This window comes from Canis lupus, chromosome 3 (genome assembly GCF_011100685.1).
Source record: "Canis lupus familiaris isolate Mischka breed German Shepherd chromosome 3, alternate assembly UU_Cfam_GSD_1.0, whole genome shotgun sequence".
Taxonomy (NCBI): domain Eukaryota; kingdom Metazoa; phylum Chordata; class Mammalia; order Carnivora; family Canidae; genus Canis; species Canis lupus.
In genome coordinates this window covers 26,384,769-26,404,426 of record NC_049224.1, presented here as the reverse complement: position 1 = coordinate 26,404,426, position 19,658 = coordinate 26,384,769, and the positions used below count along the sequence as shown (strand labels likewise).

The following is a 19,658-nucleotide window of genomic DNA, read 5'->3' as shown; positions in this document are numbered from 1 at the left end:
TGTGTGGTTCAAATCAAAAGGACATTTGAGTAGAGAAAAAGGATAATTCAGTGCCGAAATTAGCCTCCACACCAGAGACGTTGCTCATGAGGGGAAGAACGCTTCACATCTGAAAAAACACAAGTGGCTTGAAGGTCTGAATACTCATCGCAAAATTGGTTTTGTACTGAATTCACAACCTTAATGGCTTCGGCTCACAGGTGGCAGGCATCAAATACACAGGTGTCAGCTCACTCAGGGCTCTCGGAGCTGGGACTGGACCACAGACAGGGAAATAAAAGGCCTCCTCCTGAGGCCATTGTCCTCTCCTCTGCATCTAGAATCCCGCTCAAAACCTTGTCCGCGTTTACTTATTGTCTCTGCTCTAAATAACAATGCAAGCTCCCAGCTGGGTGAAACCCAAATTAGCACAGCCCTGTCCCTGACACATTTAAACACGTCTAGAGAGAAATGACCACTGTCCTCACACTGTAATTTCAATCGGCAATTTCTCTATTGTACAGTTTTTAATAGTGAAAGTGTTTTGTTTTTGTTTTTAGGTAAAATGGAAAAAACACTCAGCTGCTCAGTGAGGCAGAGATAAAATATCCCGCAAAAAAATAAACAAATAAATAAATAAAAGCACCGATGGGAGGGAGAGTACCCCTAGGCCATCAATTTGTGAACACACAACTTGTGGTACAAGACAGGTGCATTGTTGCAGACCCACGGTCCAGAGAAGGATTTTCTTTCTTTTTTTTTTATTTTTTGAGAAGGATTTTCTTTGATTAAAAAATACATAACAATAAACACTTTATGGCAAACCACTGTAATGATCAGTGACTAGAGGGAATGAAAAGTCTGTCTAGCAGAGTCAAATCCTGGCACTTCCTGGGGCTTTCACTGGCTCTCTCCTGCAGCTGCCGGGCACGTTTTTTCTTTTCCACTTACAGTGTATAACAGGGGTCTCAGTTTTCTGGTCGTACTTGTGAGGTTTGTTAATCAAATGAATCTCGAGTCCTACCTGGGGTATCTAGTGAATCTACAACAGCAGGGCCTCCGGCGACTTTCTGCGGCGGGGAAGGGGGGGGCAGCAAGTCTCCCTTGTTTTGTTTTGTTTTGTTTTCTCATTGAAAACTCTGTGCTCAACGTTTAGTTGCTTTGCCCTTAACCCTGAGAAATCCCAGTCCTTGAGCGGGAATTAATAGCACCTGGGAAGGGGGACGCCCTCATTAACCTTCTCCTCTGGTTTAAGTACAACAGTGAGTCCGATGGAAAAGTGAAGGTCGACTGGTAGGCAAGCCACCTTGTGACTGCACCCACTGCCATGGGAGTGCACTGATGGAGACTGTGGCGGGGGAGTTGTGAGTTGGTAGGAATGGGTTTGTGAAAGTGCATGAGTTTGCATGAATATGTCTTTGTGTCTTTGTAAGTGCTTGTGTAGGAGTATGTGTATGTCTGTGTATGCATTATTTTGAGTGAATGTGTCTGCATCTGTATGTTCATGTGTGTCTGCGCATGATCATCTATGAATGCATGAATATAGACGTGCGGATGTGCGTGCGTTTATGTGGAATTGGCACGAGTGCGTCTGTGTGTGCTGTGTGTATGGTTTGTGTGCGTAAGCGTGTGTGTGGGTGAGCGTCAACAGTGTGTGTGCGCGCGTGCGGTTGCTTGTGTAAGTGTGTGATTGTATCTGGGTTTGCATCTTGGAGTGAAGTGCACACTGTGGTGTGTGTGCATATATGAGTGCACAGTTCTCTGCGTGAGTGTCGTGTGTGTGTGCGTGTGTGTGCGTGACCGAGTGTGTGGCTGTGTGCGTATTCCTGCCCGTGCGGGTGTGAGCGTGCAAACGCGAGCGCGGCGACCGCGCGCGTGTGTCCGCGTGCACACGTGTGCCCGCGAGCGCACCCGTCGGCCGGCGCGGGCGGGCGGGGGGCGGGCGCGCGTGGGAGCGGGGTGCTGCGCCGCGCGCCCGGCCCTCGGCTCCCCGCCGCTCCCCGCCGCTCCCCGCCGCTCCCCGCCGCCGCCCTTGCCCTCCCGCCGGCCCCCAAGCCGCTTACGGCTCGTCTCCCACGTGACGCGCTCCCTCGGCTGCCGGAGCCAGGGCCCCGAGGACAGTCGTCCCCGGGCTGCGCGCGCCGCGGGGCTCGGGCTCCCGCCACTTCGGCCGGGGCGGCGACGCGCCCGGCGCCCTCTCGGGCCGCCTTCCCGCGGGCGTCGGGACCGGCCCTGGCCGCAGCCCGGCGCCCCCCGCGGCCCCCGCGGCCCCCGCGGCCCGGGGCGCCCTCCGCCGGCCGGGAGATGGCAGCGAGGCGGCGCTGAGCCCCGCGCCCTCGCCATGCAGAAGAGCGTGCGCTACAACGAGGGGCACGCCCTGCACCTGGCCTTCCTGGCCCGCAAGGAGGGCACCAAGCGCGGCTTCCTGAGCAAGAGGGCGGCCGAGGCGAGCCGCTGGCACGAGAAGTGGTTCGCCCTCTACCAGAATGTGCTCTTCTACTTCGAGGGCGAGCAGAGCGGCCGCCCGGCGGGCATGTACCTCCTGGAGGGCTGCAGCTGCGAGCGCACGCCCGCGCCGCCCCGGGCCGGGGTCGGGCCGCCCGGCGCCCGGGACGCGCTGGACAAGCAGGTACCGCGCGCCCTCCCCGCGCGCCTGCCCGGCCCCGACCCCCCGTACCCCCGGCCCCGACCCCCTGTGCCCGCCCCCCCCGGCCCCGTTCCCCCGCCCCCCCGTCCCGCCGCTCGCCCTGCGCGGCTGCCCGTCCCCGTCCCCCCGTGTCCGCCCCCCGCCCCGCCAGGGCTCCCGGTACCCCCGGCCCCGTCCCCCCGTGTCCGCCCCCCCCGCCCCGCCAGGGCTCCCCGTACCCCCGTCCCTGTCCCCGTCCCCCCGTGTCCGGCCCCCCCGCCCCGCCAGGGCTCCCCATACCCCCGTCCCCGTCGCCTCGTGTCCGCCCCCCCCGCCCCCCGCCCCTGTCCCCGTCCCGCCGCTCGCCCCGCGCGCCTGCCCGTCCCCCCGTCCGCACCCCCGTCCCCCCCCGCCCCCCGACCCCGTCCCGCTCCCCGTCCCGCCGCTCGCCCCGCGCGCCTGCCCGTCCCCGTCCCTCCGTCCCCCCCACCCCGTCCCGCTCCGCGTCCCGCCGCTCGCCTGCCCGTCCCCGTCCCCCCGTCCCCCCCACCCCGTCCCGCTCCGCGTCCCGCCGCTCGCCTGCCCGTCCCCATCCCCCCGTCCCCCCGACCCCGTCCCGCTCCGCGTCCCGCCGCTCGCCTGCCCGTCCCCGTCCCCCCGTCCGCCCCCCCGTCCCCCCGACCCCGTCCCGCCGCTCGCCCCGCGCGCCTGCCCGTCCCCCCCACGGGAACCCGGGCTCCGCTTCCCGGCTTCGGCGCCCCGGAGAGCCGGCGGGTCTCTCCGGTCGCGGGCGAACCGCGCACCCGTCCCCTCCGCCCGGCTCGGGAGGGCCTGGGGCGGGGACGCGCGTCGACACCTGTTGGGCTCCGAGGCCGCCGCCGCCGCGGCTGCAGGAGTCCGCGCCCCCCGCCCGGCCGCGTCCCCGCACGGGTCCTCCGGCTGCCTGCGCCGCGGCCAGCGGGCCCGGGGAGGACGGGCGCTCGCTCTCGGCGCTTCTCACTGTTGTTGGTTTGTTGTTGTTGTTGTTTTTGGTGGTTTTTGTCAGTTTGCTGTGCTGACATTTGACCCGCGGGTCCCCCCGGGGTGAGCGTGTGCGGGGCGCCCTGGGGAGGAGGACGTGCTCGCCCCCGCCTGCCGCGTCCCCGCCCGGGCGCGTCTCGGAAGGACGCCTCTCTGTGCTTTTCAGTGAAAGCTTTGAAAATAAATGTGACCTTTTTTTTTTTTTTTATCCTGGGTCATAATTTTATTAGTTTTCTTGTGTGTGCGTTCAGAGCGGAAAAAACAGCCCCCCTGTAGATTTAGGAACTCCTGCCCACCCCACCCACCCCACCCCTTCCTGCAAATGAGAAATTGCTTTAAAAAAAATTTTTTTTTCCCCCAATCACCATTCGGTCATTAAAGTTAGAGCAGCAGACTACTTTCTGCTCTCAACTGTTCTCACTTTGCTTCTTGAGCTCCGCCTGGAGAAAGAGACGATGGTCTTTGCTGGGGCAGAAAAAGGTGTCGCCGCCGATTTTCCCTGCGGCTCTGGCTGCTGCGGCGCTAGCGCGGGGGCGGGGTGGGGGGGGGTGGGGGGGGTGGGGGGGGTGGGGTGGGGTGGGGGGGGGGGGGGGGGGTGGGGGGGGGGGGGGGGGGGGGGGGGGGGGGGGGGGCGCCAGGTGCCTGCGGAGCCCCGGCTCCCGAGACCTGCGCCAGGTGGACGGCGGGTCCCGCCAGAGCGACCGGAAGCTCGGGGATGCTTTTTTCCACTTTGGCTTCACTATAAATCATTAACAGACTTGATTGATTATGAACTTGTTACATCGCACATAAATCGGATATTTAAAGGATACGCCCTTTGGCCCTTTGAAGGCATGTTGAGGGTTATTTGAGAAACGGACTTTCAGTGTTGTAGATACAGACACCGGAAATAGAAGTTTAAATTTCAAGTGTGCATTTTAGAATTTAAGAGCACGAAAAGGGTGCTGAGGAAGCAGTTTTTTTACAGTGTCCCCCCCCCTTTTTTTTCTATTGGTGAGATTTTTTTTTCCGAAGACCTGTGTTCCAAGGCCCCACAGAAGCCAAAAATAATAGGTTCTTAAGTGTTACTATGTGCAAAAGAAAATAGGTACTTTGAATTACCCTGAATCTATATCATTGACTTAATTCCAAACTATTTTTTTCTCCTTGTATTTATACTAATATCAGGAGACAACCACTTTCTTTTCTTTCCTTCCTTCCTTCGAGCTGAGGGTGTGAATATGTTACTTGCTGCAACTTATCTGGCTGGCTGACCAGTTAATCTATGAAAACCAACATTTTTCTTTTTTCTTTTAATTTTTATTTATTTATGATAGTCACAGAGAGAGAGAGAGAGAGAGAGAGAGAGGCAGAGACACAGGCAGAGGGAGAAGCAGGCTCCACGCACCGGGAGCCCGACCTGGGATTCGATCCGGGGTCTCCAGGATCGCGCCCTGGGCCAAAGGCAGGCGCCAATCCGCTGAGCCACCCAGGGATCCCCATCCAACATTTTTCTACTTGAAAAATATCTGGACTCTCCTCTTCAGGACAGTTTTCTTTACAATACACTTTAATTGATAGATGTAATCTCCAGGTAGTATGACTTTTTATGCCACTTTCTAAGAGAAGTCCTAAACAGGTCATCCTAGCACAAGAAAAAAAAAATTCTGTTGGGCATACAAGTTATGAGTATTTCTCTTTTATTCGGTACATCTTTAAGGGGTTAGAAACTGGAACCTTCGGTGTGTGGTGTGTGGAAAAACAGATACGGAGAACAAGCATTTCAAAGTGGATTAGGAGTTGGATTGGGAGATCTTGTCTTCTGTTAGACACGCTCCTGTGACTTAGGTTAGCTGAGCAGATTGCTGCTTTTCTCCAGCGCTGCCTGCACGGGTGCGTATGAAGAATTAAGAAGAAACTGCAAAGATAAGAAACAAGAAGCAGCATCCTATCTTTAACCTACAGTTTATGCAATGGGTTCCCTTTCAGTTCATTTGTGTTGCTACATGCTCACGTTTTTCTCAAGCACCTAGACTGGAAACTGGCAAAGGTGGTGCACTGAGCAGGGGCCATGTGTAGGTCTGCTTCTCTAAATGTGCTTCTGGAGCTTTCTGAACACATACCTCTATCAACCCCAGAAACAGCTGTAGGTTAGGGCTTGCAGCAGGACTTAGGGAGGCAGCATAGGTTTCTTCCACCACGTTGCTGTGACTTCCCTACACAAAACCCTCAACAGTTCTTTTTTTTTTTTCTGTGAATGAAATCCTTCTCCTAATATTTAAAAATTAAGAGTTTGGCGAAGGTTTCAAGTTGCCTTCCGATAATGACATTTCCTGTTTCTAATGTTACAACAGCAGCATGAGCTTTTGCTGTGTAGAGGATGTGCCGGACTGTTCCACAAGACCGAAAGATTACCAGCCTCTGTAATAAATCTTAAATCTGAGAAGCTAACGACAAGCAGGTGATCAAAGTGGACATCCTGGTAAATCAGTTAGATTAGCAGATGTGCAAACTACTGGTGACATCATTGCTAGACACGGAGACTTCTTATTTACAGCGGAGGGTGATGTATTGCAATGCTGTCGACACTTACTTACAGTTAATGTAATTTTTGCTCTAGCGTCCCTCCAATCGTTTTTGTGAGTCCTAAATGCTACTTATCTTTCAAATAATTCTTAAATTCTGATTAATTGTGTTTTTAGGTAAGCGATAAGAGGAAAACACTCATTGGTTTGCTTCTTCTAAAGAATTCAAAGTTGGTTGACAAAAGAACAATATTAAGGTTTTTTTTGTAACCACTAATACAGTAGTTTTTAAAAAACTATTTCCAGTTAAGAAGAAGAAAGACAGGTGTTTTTCCACTTTCCAAATGTGTCTAGGTTGAAGGAATATTTACATAATGCCCCAGTTTTTCAAGAGTGTCCCAAAGACTTCACTTTGGTTAGGTTCTTGGTTGATTGTAAGGCTCTCAAATTAAGTTTCCATCGTGGCTACTTTTTTAGGTACTTTTTAGGTGCTATAAGCAAAATAGTTCAGCTAAAAAAATTTCAAGGAGTGGTTCTTTTCTTGAACGTGTATGTTGGTGACACTACTTTCTAAAGAAATCTCCATTTATGTGAAATGAAAAATTTACTTTTCATTCTACGTAAAGGTGTTCAAGGGGACTGGGAATATGAGCTTAAATAGTGCCTTCTGTGCGCCGGGCTCTGTGTGATCCTCCACCATCATGTCTAGCATGAACCTCACTTCAGCTCTGAGAAATTGGTAGTACTTTTTTCGTTTGCAGCTGTGCCAGCACTGAAACTGAGAGCATTCTAGGGAGGTGAGGGTGATCGGAGTGCAACTCCAAGTATGAAGGTTGAGTAATCCTGAAGTGTGCCTTAGGAAGGATGCTACCCTAAGTTGATTGAGCTTCAAGAAATTTAAAATCTGGTTCCCCCCAGGTGGCTCAGTGGTTGAGGGTCTGCCTTTGGCCCAGGGCGTGATCCTGGGGTCCTGGGATCGAGTCCCGCATTGGGTTCCCCACAGGGAGCCTGTCTCTCCTTCTGCCTGTGTGTCTCCTTCTCTCTCTGTGTCTCTCATGAATAAATAAAATCTTAAACAACAAAAAAAGAAATTTAAAATCTGAGGAGTGCCTGAGTGGCTCAGGTGATGATCCTCGGGGTCCTGGGATCAAGCCCTGCATTGGGCATTGGGAATTGAGCTCCCTGCACATCGAGGAATTTGGTTCTGTCTCTCCCTCTACACCTCCTTGCCCCACCCCCCACCCCCCATAGTTCATGCTCCCTCTTACAAATACATGAGTAAAATCTTTTAAAAAAAGAAAAAGATTTAAAATCTAAGCGGGATGGGGGTTGGGATCATAGTATGTGAATCCCTATTTTGTTTATTCTTATTTCCCTTTAAAAACTATTTACAGGGTAGCTGAAATTCTCAAGAAATGTAATTGCAGACCATTGCATTTTGGGGCGCCTGGGTGGCTTCAGTTGGTTGAGAGTCTGCCTTTGGCTCAGATCATGATCTCGGGGTCTTGGGATTGAGACTCGTGTCAGGGGGGGGTCCTTGCTCAGTGGGGAGTCTGCTTCTCCTTCTCCTTCTGCCTGCCACTCCCCCTGCTTGTGCTGTCTTGCACACACTCTGTCAGATAAATGAAAATTTAAAAAACACAACTATTTACAGTAGTTACAATTCTTGAGAAATGCAATTGCAGACCATTGCATTTTTAAAGAAAAATGAGACTTATGTGTAAACAAACAATTTTACGTGGCATTCATTTCCTTCGGTAGGGGATCTTTAGAAATATTTGCACTTAAGTGAAAGTACATGTCGATTAGTCTGGTCCATTGAAGTGGCTGTATATGTCTTGCCGGCTGGCAGGCATATAGGAACAAAGCTGTATTTATTCTTATTTTCTTGGTAATGTTAAGTGTTCTAGTCACCCTGATTCCAGTTGTTTTTGGAGTAAAACATCTTCGTTCTGGAGGCTTAAAGTAGTAGATACTTGTCATATTCATACTGAGTTAAACATGTTGATTTAATTTTCAAAAGATTAAAGGTTATGTGATTTCCCCTGTCACCTCATTACTAGCCAGTCATTTTAGCCTTCCTAGCTTGACCACAAGTGGAGGGTTTTAATCGTTTTATGGAATTAGGCAGAGCTATAAGCAAGCCCTGGAATACTTGTGGAGGGTGGGGAGTGTGGATGGTGGATGTTAAGTCTAGTTCATGTTGTTTAATTGGTAATATAAAAACCAGCTCAATATTTTCTTTTCGACCTTTGCTTATTGAACACAAGTGAAGGGAAAATGGAATAAAAATATTTACTAAATCCTATAAAAAGTTGTAAAGTCTAACTTAAAGAGAAATGATTTATTACTTGAATTTTGTAATCATTCATTTAAATTTAAATGAAGAAAAATAATCTATGGATTAGCAAAACAGTTATTTTCATTTTGGCTACACTAAACCTTATTATTTATATTATTGTAATATCTGTTTTCTTTGGGAATTAAAAACATAGAGATATTTTCTTCTCACTGGGTGATAAGCTGTAAAGCATGTGTAATAACCACAGATTTCTGGTTTTTAGTAAGCAAATGTTAATAGTTGATTAAAGCAACTGATATTTTTGTGTGTTTAATACAGATTGTATTTTTAAGTTGATTTTGTTCATATTTTTTCAGTAAATATGCATGCTGTGGGGATCCCTGGGTGGCTCAGCAGTTTAGTGCCCGCCTTTGGCCCAGGGTGTGATTCTAAGGTCCTGGGATCGAGTCCCACATTGGGCTCCCTGCATGGAGCCTGCTTCTCCCTCTGCCTGCGTCTCTGCCTCTCTCTCTCTCTGTGTCTCTCATGAATGAATGAATAAATAAAATCTTTAAAAAGTATAATCATGCTGCAGTCAATATAGTTTTAATTCTGTAGAATATAAAGACTGACTCATTAAGATTACTTTGTGATGAAAGAAGCCAGATTGACAAACAATATGGCTTTACTTAAGTCTTACTTAAGTCCTAATTTTCACACTTTTAAAGTAGCTTTGAGTTTTCATGCCTGTTCATTTGTCCTATAAAAAGAGATATATGTGTATATGTGTGTTTATTACATTGTTATCTTCCATCATAAATATGAAACATTTGCTATGCACTTACATATTTTTGGAGTTTACAGATTTTTATATGTATTAAAGCATTTCAAGATGTGAATTGTAAATCCAATTTGTCTACAATTTAGGGAACTTTATTTTTCAGGACCAAGTATATAGAATTACTCTGTTGCATTAATCACTGAATAAATTTTTCTCTGAAATGTTTACCTTAATTCAAGTGTGTAGATATAGTAAAATCTTAGTTAATATTTAAATGAAACTAGAAGCTGATATTTGTTAGGCATCAAAATAGTACTGTGGCAAACATTTGTCTATTTGATAATATTTGGTCATTATTCTAAAAATTAATTATTCCAAAATTATTCATTATATAATAGCTAGTATAATTTTCAAAGATTAGCTGATTGAGAAGTTATAAATACATTATTACGGCTCCACCAAAGGGTATAGTTGAACTTTTGCCCAACAAATTCAAATATGGTTGTGTGTACATTCAGAAAAAAAAATACAGTAGCAAGATTTTTTTTCTGCTTGAGAAAACAGTATTAGTAGATGGAACAGAGATGCGGAAACTGCATATTCTCACTTTTCCTTTTTATTGGCATTTGAAAAACTTAACGATTCAATGAAAAATAAGGACTCAAATCATTTCCCTTAAAAGTCCTCACAATGAAAAAAAAAGTCCTCACAATGAATGCAAAATGCCCCAGATGCACTTTTTTTAAAAAAAAGATTTTATTTATTTATTCATGAGAGAGACAGAGCGAGAGAGACACAGAGACACAGGCAGAGGGAGAAGCCCCAGATGAACTTTTAAGGAGAAGGCAGAGAACACGCACACACACAAGTCTGACTTGATCCGTGTTTATTTAAATAATATTTTTCTTTTTTGAACAATAAGGGCCGAAGTGAGACAGTGGGGAGGCCAGCTTACTCCAAGGGCTTAAGGCTTAGGGTACGGTACGTCAATGAAAGCTACTTTCTCGGAAGACCTGAGATAACAGAGATAGAATGACATTTACCAAAAGCTACGATTAAAAATAAAACTCATCGATCCCTTAGTGCTGTTTCCTTTTTAAACATAGGCGGCAGTTTCTCGTAGTAACTCTGGCCCCGAGGTGCCACCTGCCTGGGGTCGGAGGGACTCCGCTTACCTGGACATCGCATTCTTTTCAGATTCCTGAAATGTTTTATTTTGTCGTTGGTCTGACTTGATGCAGACGACGCCTGATTCACTTCCTGCGCGGTGTCCCGAGCCCCTGCCTTTCGGGTGACCCGTGTTCCCCGGGCTCGTGCCGCCCCACGGACGGAGGCCCCAGCGCCTGGGGGCGACCTGCCCGCGACCCCCTGGCCCCTGCAGAGCCCGTGCGGGGGACCAGGTGCTCACATCCCAGGTGAATCTGCTGTCTTTAGGCTGATCAGTTTCGAGGGCCGGAGGCAGTGTGCGAGGGGTGGGGTTCAGGAGTCCCCCTCCCCGAGTGTCTGCCTCCTCTGGGCTGCGGACCCCTGGGCCTGAGCCTGACCCTGAGCTCGAGCCGGAGCCTGAGCCTGACCCTGACCCTAAGCCTGATCCTGACCCTGATCCTGACCCTGGGCCTGAGCCTGACCCCAAGCCTGAGCCTGACCCTGAGCCTGATCCTGACCCTGGGTCTGAGCTTGAGCCTGACCCCAACCCTGGGCCTGACCCCAACCCTGGGCCTGACCCCAACCCTGGGCCTGAGCCTGACCCTGGGCCTGAGCCTAACCCTGGGCCTGAGCCTGACCCCGAGCCTGACCCTGACCCTGACCCTGGGCCTGAGTGTGGCCCTGGGCCTAAGCCTGACCCTGAGCCTGAGCCTGAGCCTGGGCCTGAGCCTGACCCTGAGCCTGACCCTGCACCTGGGCCTGAGTGTGGCCTGGGCCTGAGCCTGACCCCAACCCTGACCCTGACCCTGGGCCTGAACCTGACCCTGGGCCTGATCCTGACCCCAACCCTGACCCTGACCCTGGGCCTGAGCCTAACCCTGGGCCTGAGCCTGACCCCGAGCCTGACCCTGACCCTGACCCTGGGCCTGAGTCTCACCCTGGGCCTGAGCCTGACCCTGACCCTGAGCCTGACCCTGGGCCTGAGCCTGACCCCAAGCCTGAGCCTGACCCTGAGCCTGATCCTGACCCTGGGCCTGAGCTTGAGCCTGAGCCTGACCCCAACCCTGACCCTGACCCTGGGCCTGAGCCTGACCCTGGGCCTGAGCCTGACCCCGAGCCTGACCCTGACCCTGACCCTGGGCCTGAGTCTCACCCTGGGCCTGAGCCTGACCCTGACCCTGAGCCTGACCCTGGGCCTGAGCCTGACCCCAAGCCTGAGCCTGACCCTGAGCCTGATCCTGACCCTGGGCCTGAGCTTGAGCCTGAGCCTGACCCCAACCCTGACCCTGACCCTGGGCCTGAGCCTGACCCTGGGCCTGACCTGGGCCTGGGCCTGAGCCTGACCCTGGGCCTGAGCCTGACCCCGAGCCTGAGCCTGACCCTGGGCCTGAGTGTGACCCTGGGCCTGAGCCTGATCCTGACCCTGAGCCTGAGCCTGACCCTGGGCCTGATCCTGACCCCGAGCCTGAGCCTGAGCCTGACCCTGGGCCTGAGCCTGACCCCGAGCCTGAGCCTCAGCCTGACCCTGGGCCTGATCCTGACCCCGAGCCTGAGCCTGAGCCTGACCCTGGGCCTGAGCCTGACCCCGAGTCTGAGCCTGAGCCTGACCCTGGGCCTGAGCCTGAGCCTTGGTCTGAGCCTGAGCCTGAGCCTGAACCCGACCCTGACCCCGACCCTGACCCTGACCCTGAGCAATCCCTCCTCCGGACCTGGGCCCGCACCCCACTTGGGCACCAACAGGCTGCCGGCGCTGTCCCTGGTTCTCAGCACGGCCTCTCAGTTGTCTACTCGTTTGTCCACAGGTGTTTCTATTAAATCCTTTCTAATATAATTACTCTTTGGCTCTCTGCTTTTTGTTTTCATTACTTCAGTCATTTCAGAAGTTTTTTCTGCCTTCCTCTTTAAAAAATTTTCAACACAAAATCAAATAGTTCAGGGAGTGCCAATATACTCCTTACCCAGCTTCGACAATCTCCAACCTTCTGCTTTCTTGTTATCTCTTTTCCCTCCACACATGCTGCTTTTTTTTCTTTTTTTTTTTTTTTTCTCCTAGACTATTTTGGAGCAAGTCCCACACATTGTATTATTTCACTTGTAAATAAGGAAGTTTTTTTCTTTTTTTGCACAGACCTTGTTTGGCACTGAAGATTGTACTAGATGTGGCTCTGAAAAGAATGATCTTGGAGAGAGTCTATCATGTGCTTCTGTGTTAATGTGTGTTATTATAATAGTCATCTTGTTTCTTTGATATTATATTGATTTGATATTATTATAAAGGAAAAGACAAAAAAAAACTTAAGACAGTAGTTGTGAAGATATAAACATGGTGAAATGAACTTTTAAATAAATCCCAGTACGTTAAATCCAAAAGAAAAGAAATTTGAGATCAGTTGTTTGTGGCCATGGGGTAAAGATATTTTCATGTTCTGACCTCACGTTAGGGGAAATTAAATTATAGATGATTCTCTTACTGAGGGTTCTTCTCTGCTTTACTGAAGTCCTTTTTCCAAACTTTTACAGCTGTGTAGTTGAAGAGCCTTGTTTAGAGGAGAACGAGTGTTTCCTCCTGCGACATCCTTCATGCTTCTTCTAACTCAGTGTTCTGCATAGATTTGCAACAGTCAGGGCATCTTTCGTAAGCCAGTGTTTCATCAATCTTTCAAAACAAATCCTGAGGCCCAACAGCTAGTCAATGTTATTTTGAGGCAATTACTAAGGTTTCAATAAACAAGGGTGTAGTTTGCTTTCTCTAGTTTTGCTAAACTTGTCTAGGACTGGTTGGTTTCTGCTAATGTGATTATTTGCTTTAGGCCCTTTTGATTACAAGTTGTCTTGAATTAGGGTCACCTCTGTGTGTGGTGGGGGGACAGTGGGAATGCTGAAAGGCAATATAAGGGCGAGTCTCACTCTAGGACCTCTCTTGTGACCTCACTGATCTCTGGACACCGGTACTGGCTGCCCTGAACCTCATGGTGCTGACTTAACATAATGTGGTCCATTTCTCTTTCTTTTTTTCTGCTTTAATTCTCACTGCAGCATCTTTCATTCACTCCATCTATTCAGGCTAGTGGGAGGGAATCTGATTGGCTCAGTTTGCCTTTTTTAGGGCCCTACAAAACCAGCAGCCTCTGACCGATTCATGGGAGTGAGGGGCTGTGGGTTAGGTCATTTCATGGAAAGTTTGGGGAGTGTGATAGGCATCATTACTGACATGTCTAACGTACTCGTCAAGCTAATTAATGTTATTTTCACCAAACTAATACTTATTCGTGATAAGTCACCTTCTCTTCTTGCAGTAGTTTTATACCCTCGCTTTAGCAATAGGAACATTCCAGTAATATAATTACTGTCCTCTGGTCCTGATTGGCCTTATTGTTTAAGATTCATGTTCATCATTTTCCTTTACTTTTTAATATTTTGATGTTCAAAAATTATTTGAATGTTCTCTTAACAATGGATTAAATGCAAACCTATTTTTAAAGTATAGCAAACATACAGAACAATGCACAAATCCTGAGTGTGCCACTTGATGCAGTTTCACAAAGTGAATATATGCAAGCACCACCCAGATCAGGCAATTGACATGATCAGCCCTCCAGAAGCTAGCCTCATGTCCGTTCCTCTTCACTACTAGCCATGGTGGCCACCATCCTTACGAAGAACATTAAGGATTGCTTTTGCCTCCTTTTGAATTTCTTCATGGACTCATGCAGTAAGCACTCCTTTGTATTAGGCTTCTCTCCCTCACCTGGATGAGTGTACAAGGTATTCCTTGACTTATGGTGGGGTTGTGTCCTGATAAACTATTGTAAGTTAAAAATATCACAAATAAAAAATGCATCTGATATGCCTAACCTACCAAACATAGCTTAGCCTAACCTACTGTAGCTGTGCTCAGAACACTTACATTGGCCTATAGTTGGGCAAGTCATTGTAGAACACCTAACCTATTCTCTTTTTTTTTAATTTTTTTAAATTTTTATTTATGATAGTCACACACACAGAGAGAGAGGCAGAGACACAGGCAGAGGGAGAAGCAGGCTCCATGCACCGGGAGCCCGACGTGGGATTCGATCCCGGGTCTCCAGGATCGCGCCCTGGGCCAAAGGCAGGCACCAAACCGCTGCGCCACCCGGGGATCCCGCCTATTCTCTAATTAAGTGTTGAATATCTCATGTAATTGATTAAAGACCCTGCTGCAAGCAATAAACAGAATGGTTGTGTGACTATAGAATGGTTGTTAGTGTATCGGTTCTTACCCGTCGTGACTGTGTGGCTGGCTGACTGGGAATTGTGGCTCACTGTCACCACCAAGCATCGTGAGAGAGGATCATATTGAGTACCACTAGCCCAGGAGAACGTCAGAATTCAAAGTCTGCTTTCTACTGAATGCGTATTGCTCTTGTACCATCATAAAGTCAAAAAATCATGAGTCAGTCCATTCTTCATCTAGTGCTGATAGACATTTGGATTGTTTCCGAAGCTATTACAAATGCTATGACCGTGGAAATTCCTGTAGCAGCCTTTTGCTGCAGAAGCACGTATGCATTTCTGTTGGGTATATACCCAGGAATGAAATTGTCGGTTCACAGGACGTACGTATGTTTGGCTTCAATAATTACAGCTAAACAGTTTTCCAAAATAGTTACATCAGTTTATGCTCCCACCAGCAGTGTACAAGAATCCCAGTTTCTCTTCATCCTTGCTAACACTTAGTATTATTGGTCTTTTAGATTTAAGCATTCTAATGGGTAGGTAGTAGTATCTCCTTTTGGTTTTCATTTTCATTTCTCCGATAATAAGGTTGAACACCTTATCAAGTACTGACCGTTAGATTGTTCTCTGCCTTGAAGTGCTTATTCAACCTCTTGCCTACTTCTTATTGAGTTGTCTTATTGATCTGTAGGAGTTTTTGTTTATTTTTTTATTTTTAAAAGGTCTTGTTTTAGAGAGAGAGTGTGCGCAAGTGGGGGGCGGGACAGAGGGAGAGAGAATCTGAAGCAGATTCCACTCTGGGCGCAGAGCCGGAGGCAGGGGCTCCATCTCAGGACCATGATGAGATCATGACCTGAGCCAAACCCAGGAGTCGGATGCTTAACCAACTGAGCCACCCTCACGCTCTGTAGGAGTTTTTATTTTTAATTTATTTTTTAAAGTAAGGAAGATTTTTTTTTTACAGATTTTATTTATTTATTCATGAGAAACATAGAGAGAGAGAGAGAGAGAGAGAGAGAGAGAGGCAGAGACACAGGCAGAGGGAGAAGCAGGCTCCATGCAGGGAGCCCGACGGGGACTCGATCCCAGGTCTCCAGGATCACACCTCAGGCTGAAGGCAGCGCTAAACCGCTGGGCCACCGGGACTGCCCTAGTTTTCATTAATTTCTAAAATATAGCCTTTCCAGGGTCTTATCTGGAATTCTGGGTGTTTACAGGACCTTCTCCTCCTTGGTCTCCTCCATCCTCATGAGACTGCTAGAAACTCAGCACTGATTTCTAGCCTCTCAGCTGCTGCTTCCGGCATGGCCTCCTAGCCACTTGGCTTTGTACCACGTTGTACCACAGGCCCATTCCTTGAGAGGAGCAACTTCAAAGATTGTCAGACTCACTAGTTTACTTCCCTTCTAAGGTGTGTTTACTCCTTCGATCGTGGCTTAGGTCTTGTTAGTTCACTGATGCTTTCAAATGGATTATTTTTGTGTGTTGTGTCCAGCTTTTCTAATTGTTTCAGTGTGTGTGTGTTGGGCTAGAGACTGAGGTCAGATCTATAGCAAGCTACTTGGCCATTACCACTCGATGATCAGTTTTAATAGTGACTCTAAAAATCAGTAAAACTCATTTGAAAAAGGTGAAACACTTATCTTGTGTTTTGTCCTAGAAATTTATGTTAATTACTTCTAATTCAGTAATGATAAAAGAAGTCAAATCATAATTAACCTTTATTTTATCAGTTTGATCCGAACATCTTTGAATATGGTGTTTTTGAACAAAATAAAAGTATACTGTGGTAGCTGTAAGATTTTTTATAGATGTCTATCTTACTACTGAGTGGCAAGGTATATATTTTGAAGGCATTGAAATGTAAGCCCCATTTTATTTCTTCCACAGCGGATTCAGTTTAAACTTTTCTTTTAGATAGTTTCATCATTTTTGATGTCTATATTTCTTCCTCCCTGCCTCCCTCCCTCCCTCCCTCTCTCTCATCTGTTTGTCTATCATCTTAATTTATGAGTCCTTGATTTAAAACAATCATCTTTCTTCTGGCATAAGTTAGTCCCGTCTTTTTAGAAAGTAAAACAAAATACAATTAGACTATTGCATTTAGGATACTGATTTGTTAGTTTTTTTTCTGAATATACATTGTTTTATATTATATGTCATAAGAGCTACCATTGCTGAGTGCTAATTTGGGGTTAAAAAGCCAAGCATTCTACATATATTATCTCATTTAATCATCACAGCCATCCTGAGATGACAGTGTCCTTTTTGTTTTGCAGGTAAGGATACTGAGGCCTACAGAGGTTTAGTAATTCAGCTGGGGCAAAATTTTACTAAATGGCAAACTTATTTAATAGAACCTAATTTAGTAACTTAGCATTTGTTGCATGTGGCCTTAATGAGGAGTTAGAAGCGTATAACCAGGAGGGAAACATTTTTGTCTTCAGTCTCATTCTTCTCTGTCATGGTTCATTTGCAGTTTGAGTGGAAAACTTCTCAGACTGATCTGGCCACATTCATAAAGCCCATGAAACAAGTTGTTATTTCCACTCCAGATTGATGAAATCATGTCAACAAAGCAAAGCTATGGGCTTATATTTATATAAGGGAAGCATGAGAACCAGCTCACATAACCTCTATAATGTCTATCTGCTTGGCCCTGTGCTAAGGGCCTGAGAACTGGGTCATGGTGGAGAGTGGGATGTTGTGGATCAGGTCAGTCTGTCTCCAGAGCACCCTGTCCTTCTCCTGTGCTGCTGACTTCTAGCACAGGCTTCCTTCTTGTGTGCCCAACACCACAAGGGGCTCCGAGGGATGTAGAAGACACATCCCTCTCTGCCATTTCAGAGCTTGCTTATTCTTTGACTCTTGACAATGAGAAGATTTCTTGTATCTTGCTGTGAGTCCACATCCTCAGGGTCTTGATTTATACTATCACTTTTTGGCCGGTAGGTCTAACTAGGTTATAGTCTCCCCTGACCCAGAGCAATGAATACTGTTGTCTGAAATATTCAGCAACCAAGAATAATATTTGCCATCTGTGCAATCAACGTAAATGTAATAAAACGAGAAGGGGCATATATATGTATATAGTCTTTCTGTTCTGGGCACCAAAGTGTCTTCTTGTTTTTGTTTGGTTGGCAAATGAAAACAAAACAGATGAACTGCTGTCTCTGGAATTTGTAGTCAAATGGTTGAACAATAATATCAGTAGTATCCTGTGATTGTAGTGCCTTAGCTGTAGTTTCCTCCTGCAAGTTATTATAAAAATAATTTTCACATGAGACCCGAAAACATAAAACTCCTAGAAGAAAACATGTGCAGTAATATCTTTGTCATCAGTCGCAGAAACATTTTTCTAGATATATCTCCACAGGCAAGGGAAACAAGCAAAATTAAACTGTTGGAACCATACAAAAATAAAAAGCTTTTGCATAGTGAAGGAAACCATCAACAAAACAAAAAGCAACCTACTGAATGGGTGAAGATATTTGCGAATGATAAATCTGATAATGGTTTAATATCAAAATACATAAAGAACTTCTATGACTCAGTATCAGAAAAGAATTAATACAATAAAAAATGGGCAGAAGGTCTGAATAGACCTGTTTCTAAAGTAGACATACAGATGACCAACAGACACATGAAATCATGCTCAGCACTACTAATCACCAGGGAAATGCAAATTAAAACTACCTCACACTTGTCAGAAGGCCTAAAAGCAAAAATGCAAGACATACCAAGTGTTGGTAAAGATGTGGAGAAAAAGGATCCTCGTGCATTGTTGATAGGTACGCAAATTGGTATAACCATTTTGGAAAACAGTTTGGAGGTTCCTGAAAAAATTAAAAATAGAATTATCATGTGACCTAGTAATCCTATTTTTGGATGTTTATCCTAAGAAAATGAAAACACTAATTCAAAAAATATCGTGTACTTTTATGTTTATTGCAGCATTATTAAATAATAGCCAAGGTATGGAAGCGACCCAAGTGTCCATTCACAGATGAATAGATAAGGAAAATGTGGTATAATTATACATGGAATATTACTCAACCATAAAAAAGGATGGGATCTTGCCATTTGCACCAATATGGGTGGATTTAGAAAGCATAATGCTAAGTGAAATAAGTGACTCAGGAAAGAGAAATGCCATATGATTTCATTCATATGTGCACTTTAAGAAACAAAACAAGTGAACAAGAAAAAAAAAGACTAAAAGCCAGACTAGGAAATACACTGAAAAACTGGTGATTGCCAGAGAGTTGGCAGGTGGGGGATGGGCACAATAGATAAAGGGGGTTAAGAGTATATTTATATTAGTGACCCCTGAGTAATATATAGGATTATTGAATCACTGTATTGTACATCTGAAAATATAATCCTGTATGTTAATTATACTTCACTTAAAAAAAAATTACAGTTTGTTTTCAGCATGCCAGTTTGCATGGAGACCATCGCCCTTCCTGTTTACCTGCCATGGCTGTGTCTTACAGCTCTGAAGATGCAGTGGCTTTCCATATGGTTGAATGGTAAAGAATGCCTACTATATTGTGGCAAAGTTCCCGAGTTCAAGTTCTAGATCCACCCTTAACAAGCTGTGGATTCTCAGGTGCCTGGATGGTTCAGTTGGTTAAGTGGATACCCTCGGCTTCAGTCATGATCTCAGGGTCCTGGGATCAACTCCCACATCAGGCTCCCTGCTCAGTGGGGAGTCTGCTTCTCCCTCTTCTTCTGCCCCTGCCCCTCCTTGTGCTCTTTCTCTTTCTCTCTCTCTCAAATAAATAAAATCTTTAAAAACAAACAAACAGGACATGTGGGTGGCTCAGCAATTATCTTCCTTCGGTCCAGGGTGTGATCCCGGGATGCCAGCATCAAGTCCTGCATCGGGCTCCCCGCATGGAGCCTGCTTCTCCCTCTGCCTGTGTCTCTGCCTCTCTCTATATATGCCTCATGAATAAATAAGTAAAATCTTAAAAACAAAAACAAAAAAAGTGAACTGTGGATTCTCAAGCTTAGTCATTTCCTTATCTGGAAAATGGGTGTGATAATTCCTACTTCATAAAGAAAGTAGGAAGATTAAATTAATTGAGATAATCTTTGTGG

At 46.9% G+C, this 19,658-nt stretch overlaps 1 protein-coding gene across 4 annotated transcripts in view; it reads left to right on the top strand.

Annotated features, from left to right (window-relative positions):
* Window positions 1–2,305: 2,305 nt before the first annotated feature.
* RASGRF2 (Ras protein specific guanine nucleotide releasing factor 2) overlaps window positions 2,306–19,658 on the top strand; it is a 239,440-nt gene continuing 222,087 nt past the window's right edge. For all 4 annotated transcript variants that reach the window (XM_038532437.1, XM_038532438.1, XM_038532439.1 and 1 more), the window contains exon 1: window positions 2,306–2,608. In XM_038532437.1, coding sequence (XP_038388365.1) covers window positions 2,321–2,608 — 288 coding nt within the window. In that variant the 5' untranslated portion in view covers window positions 2,306–2,320. The remainder of the gene's footprint in view (window positions 2,609–19,658) is intronic.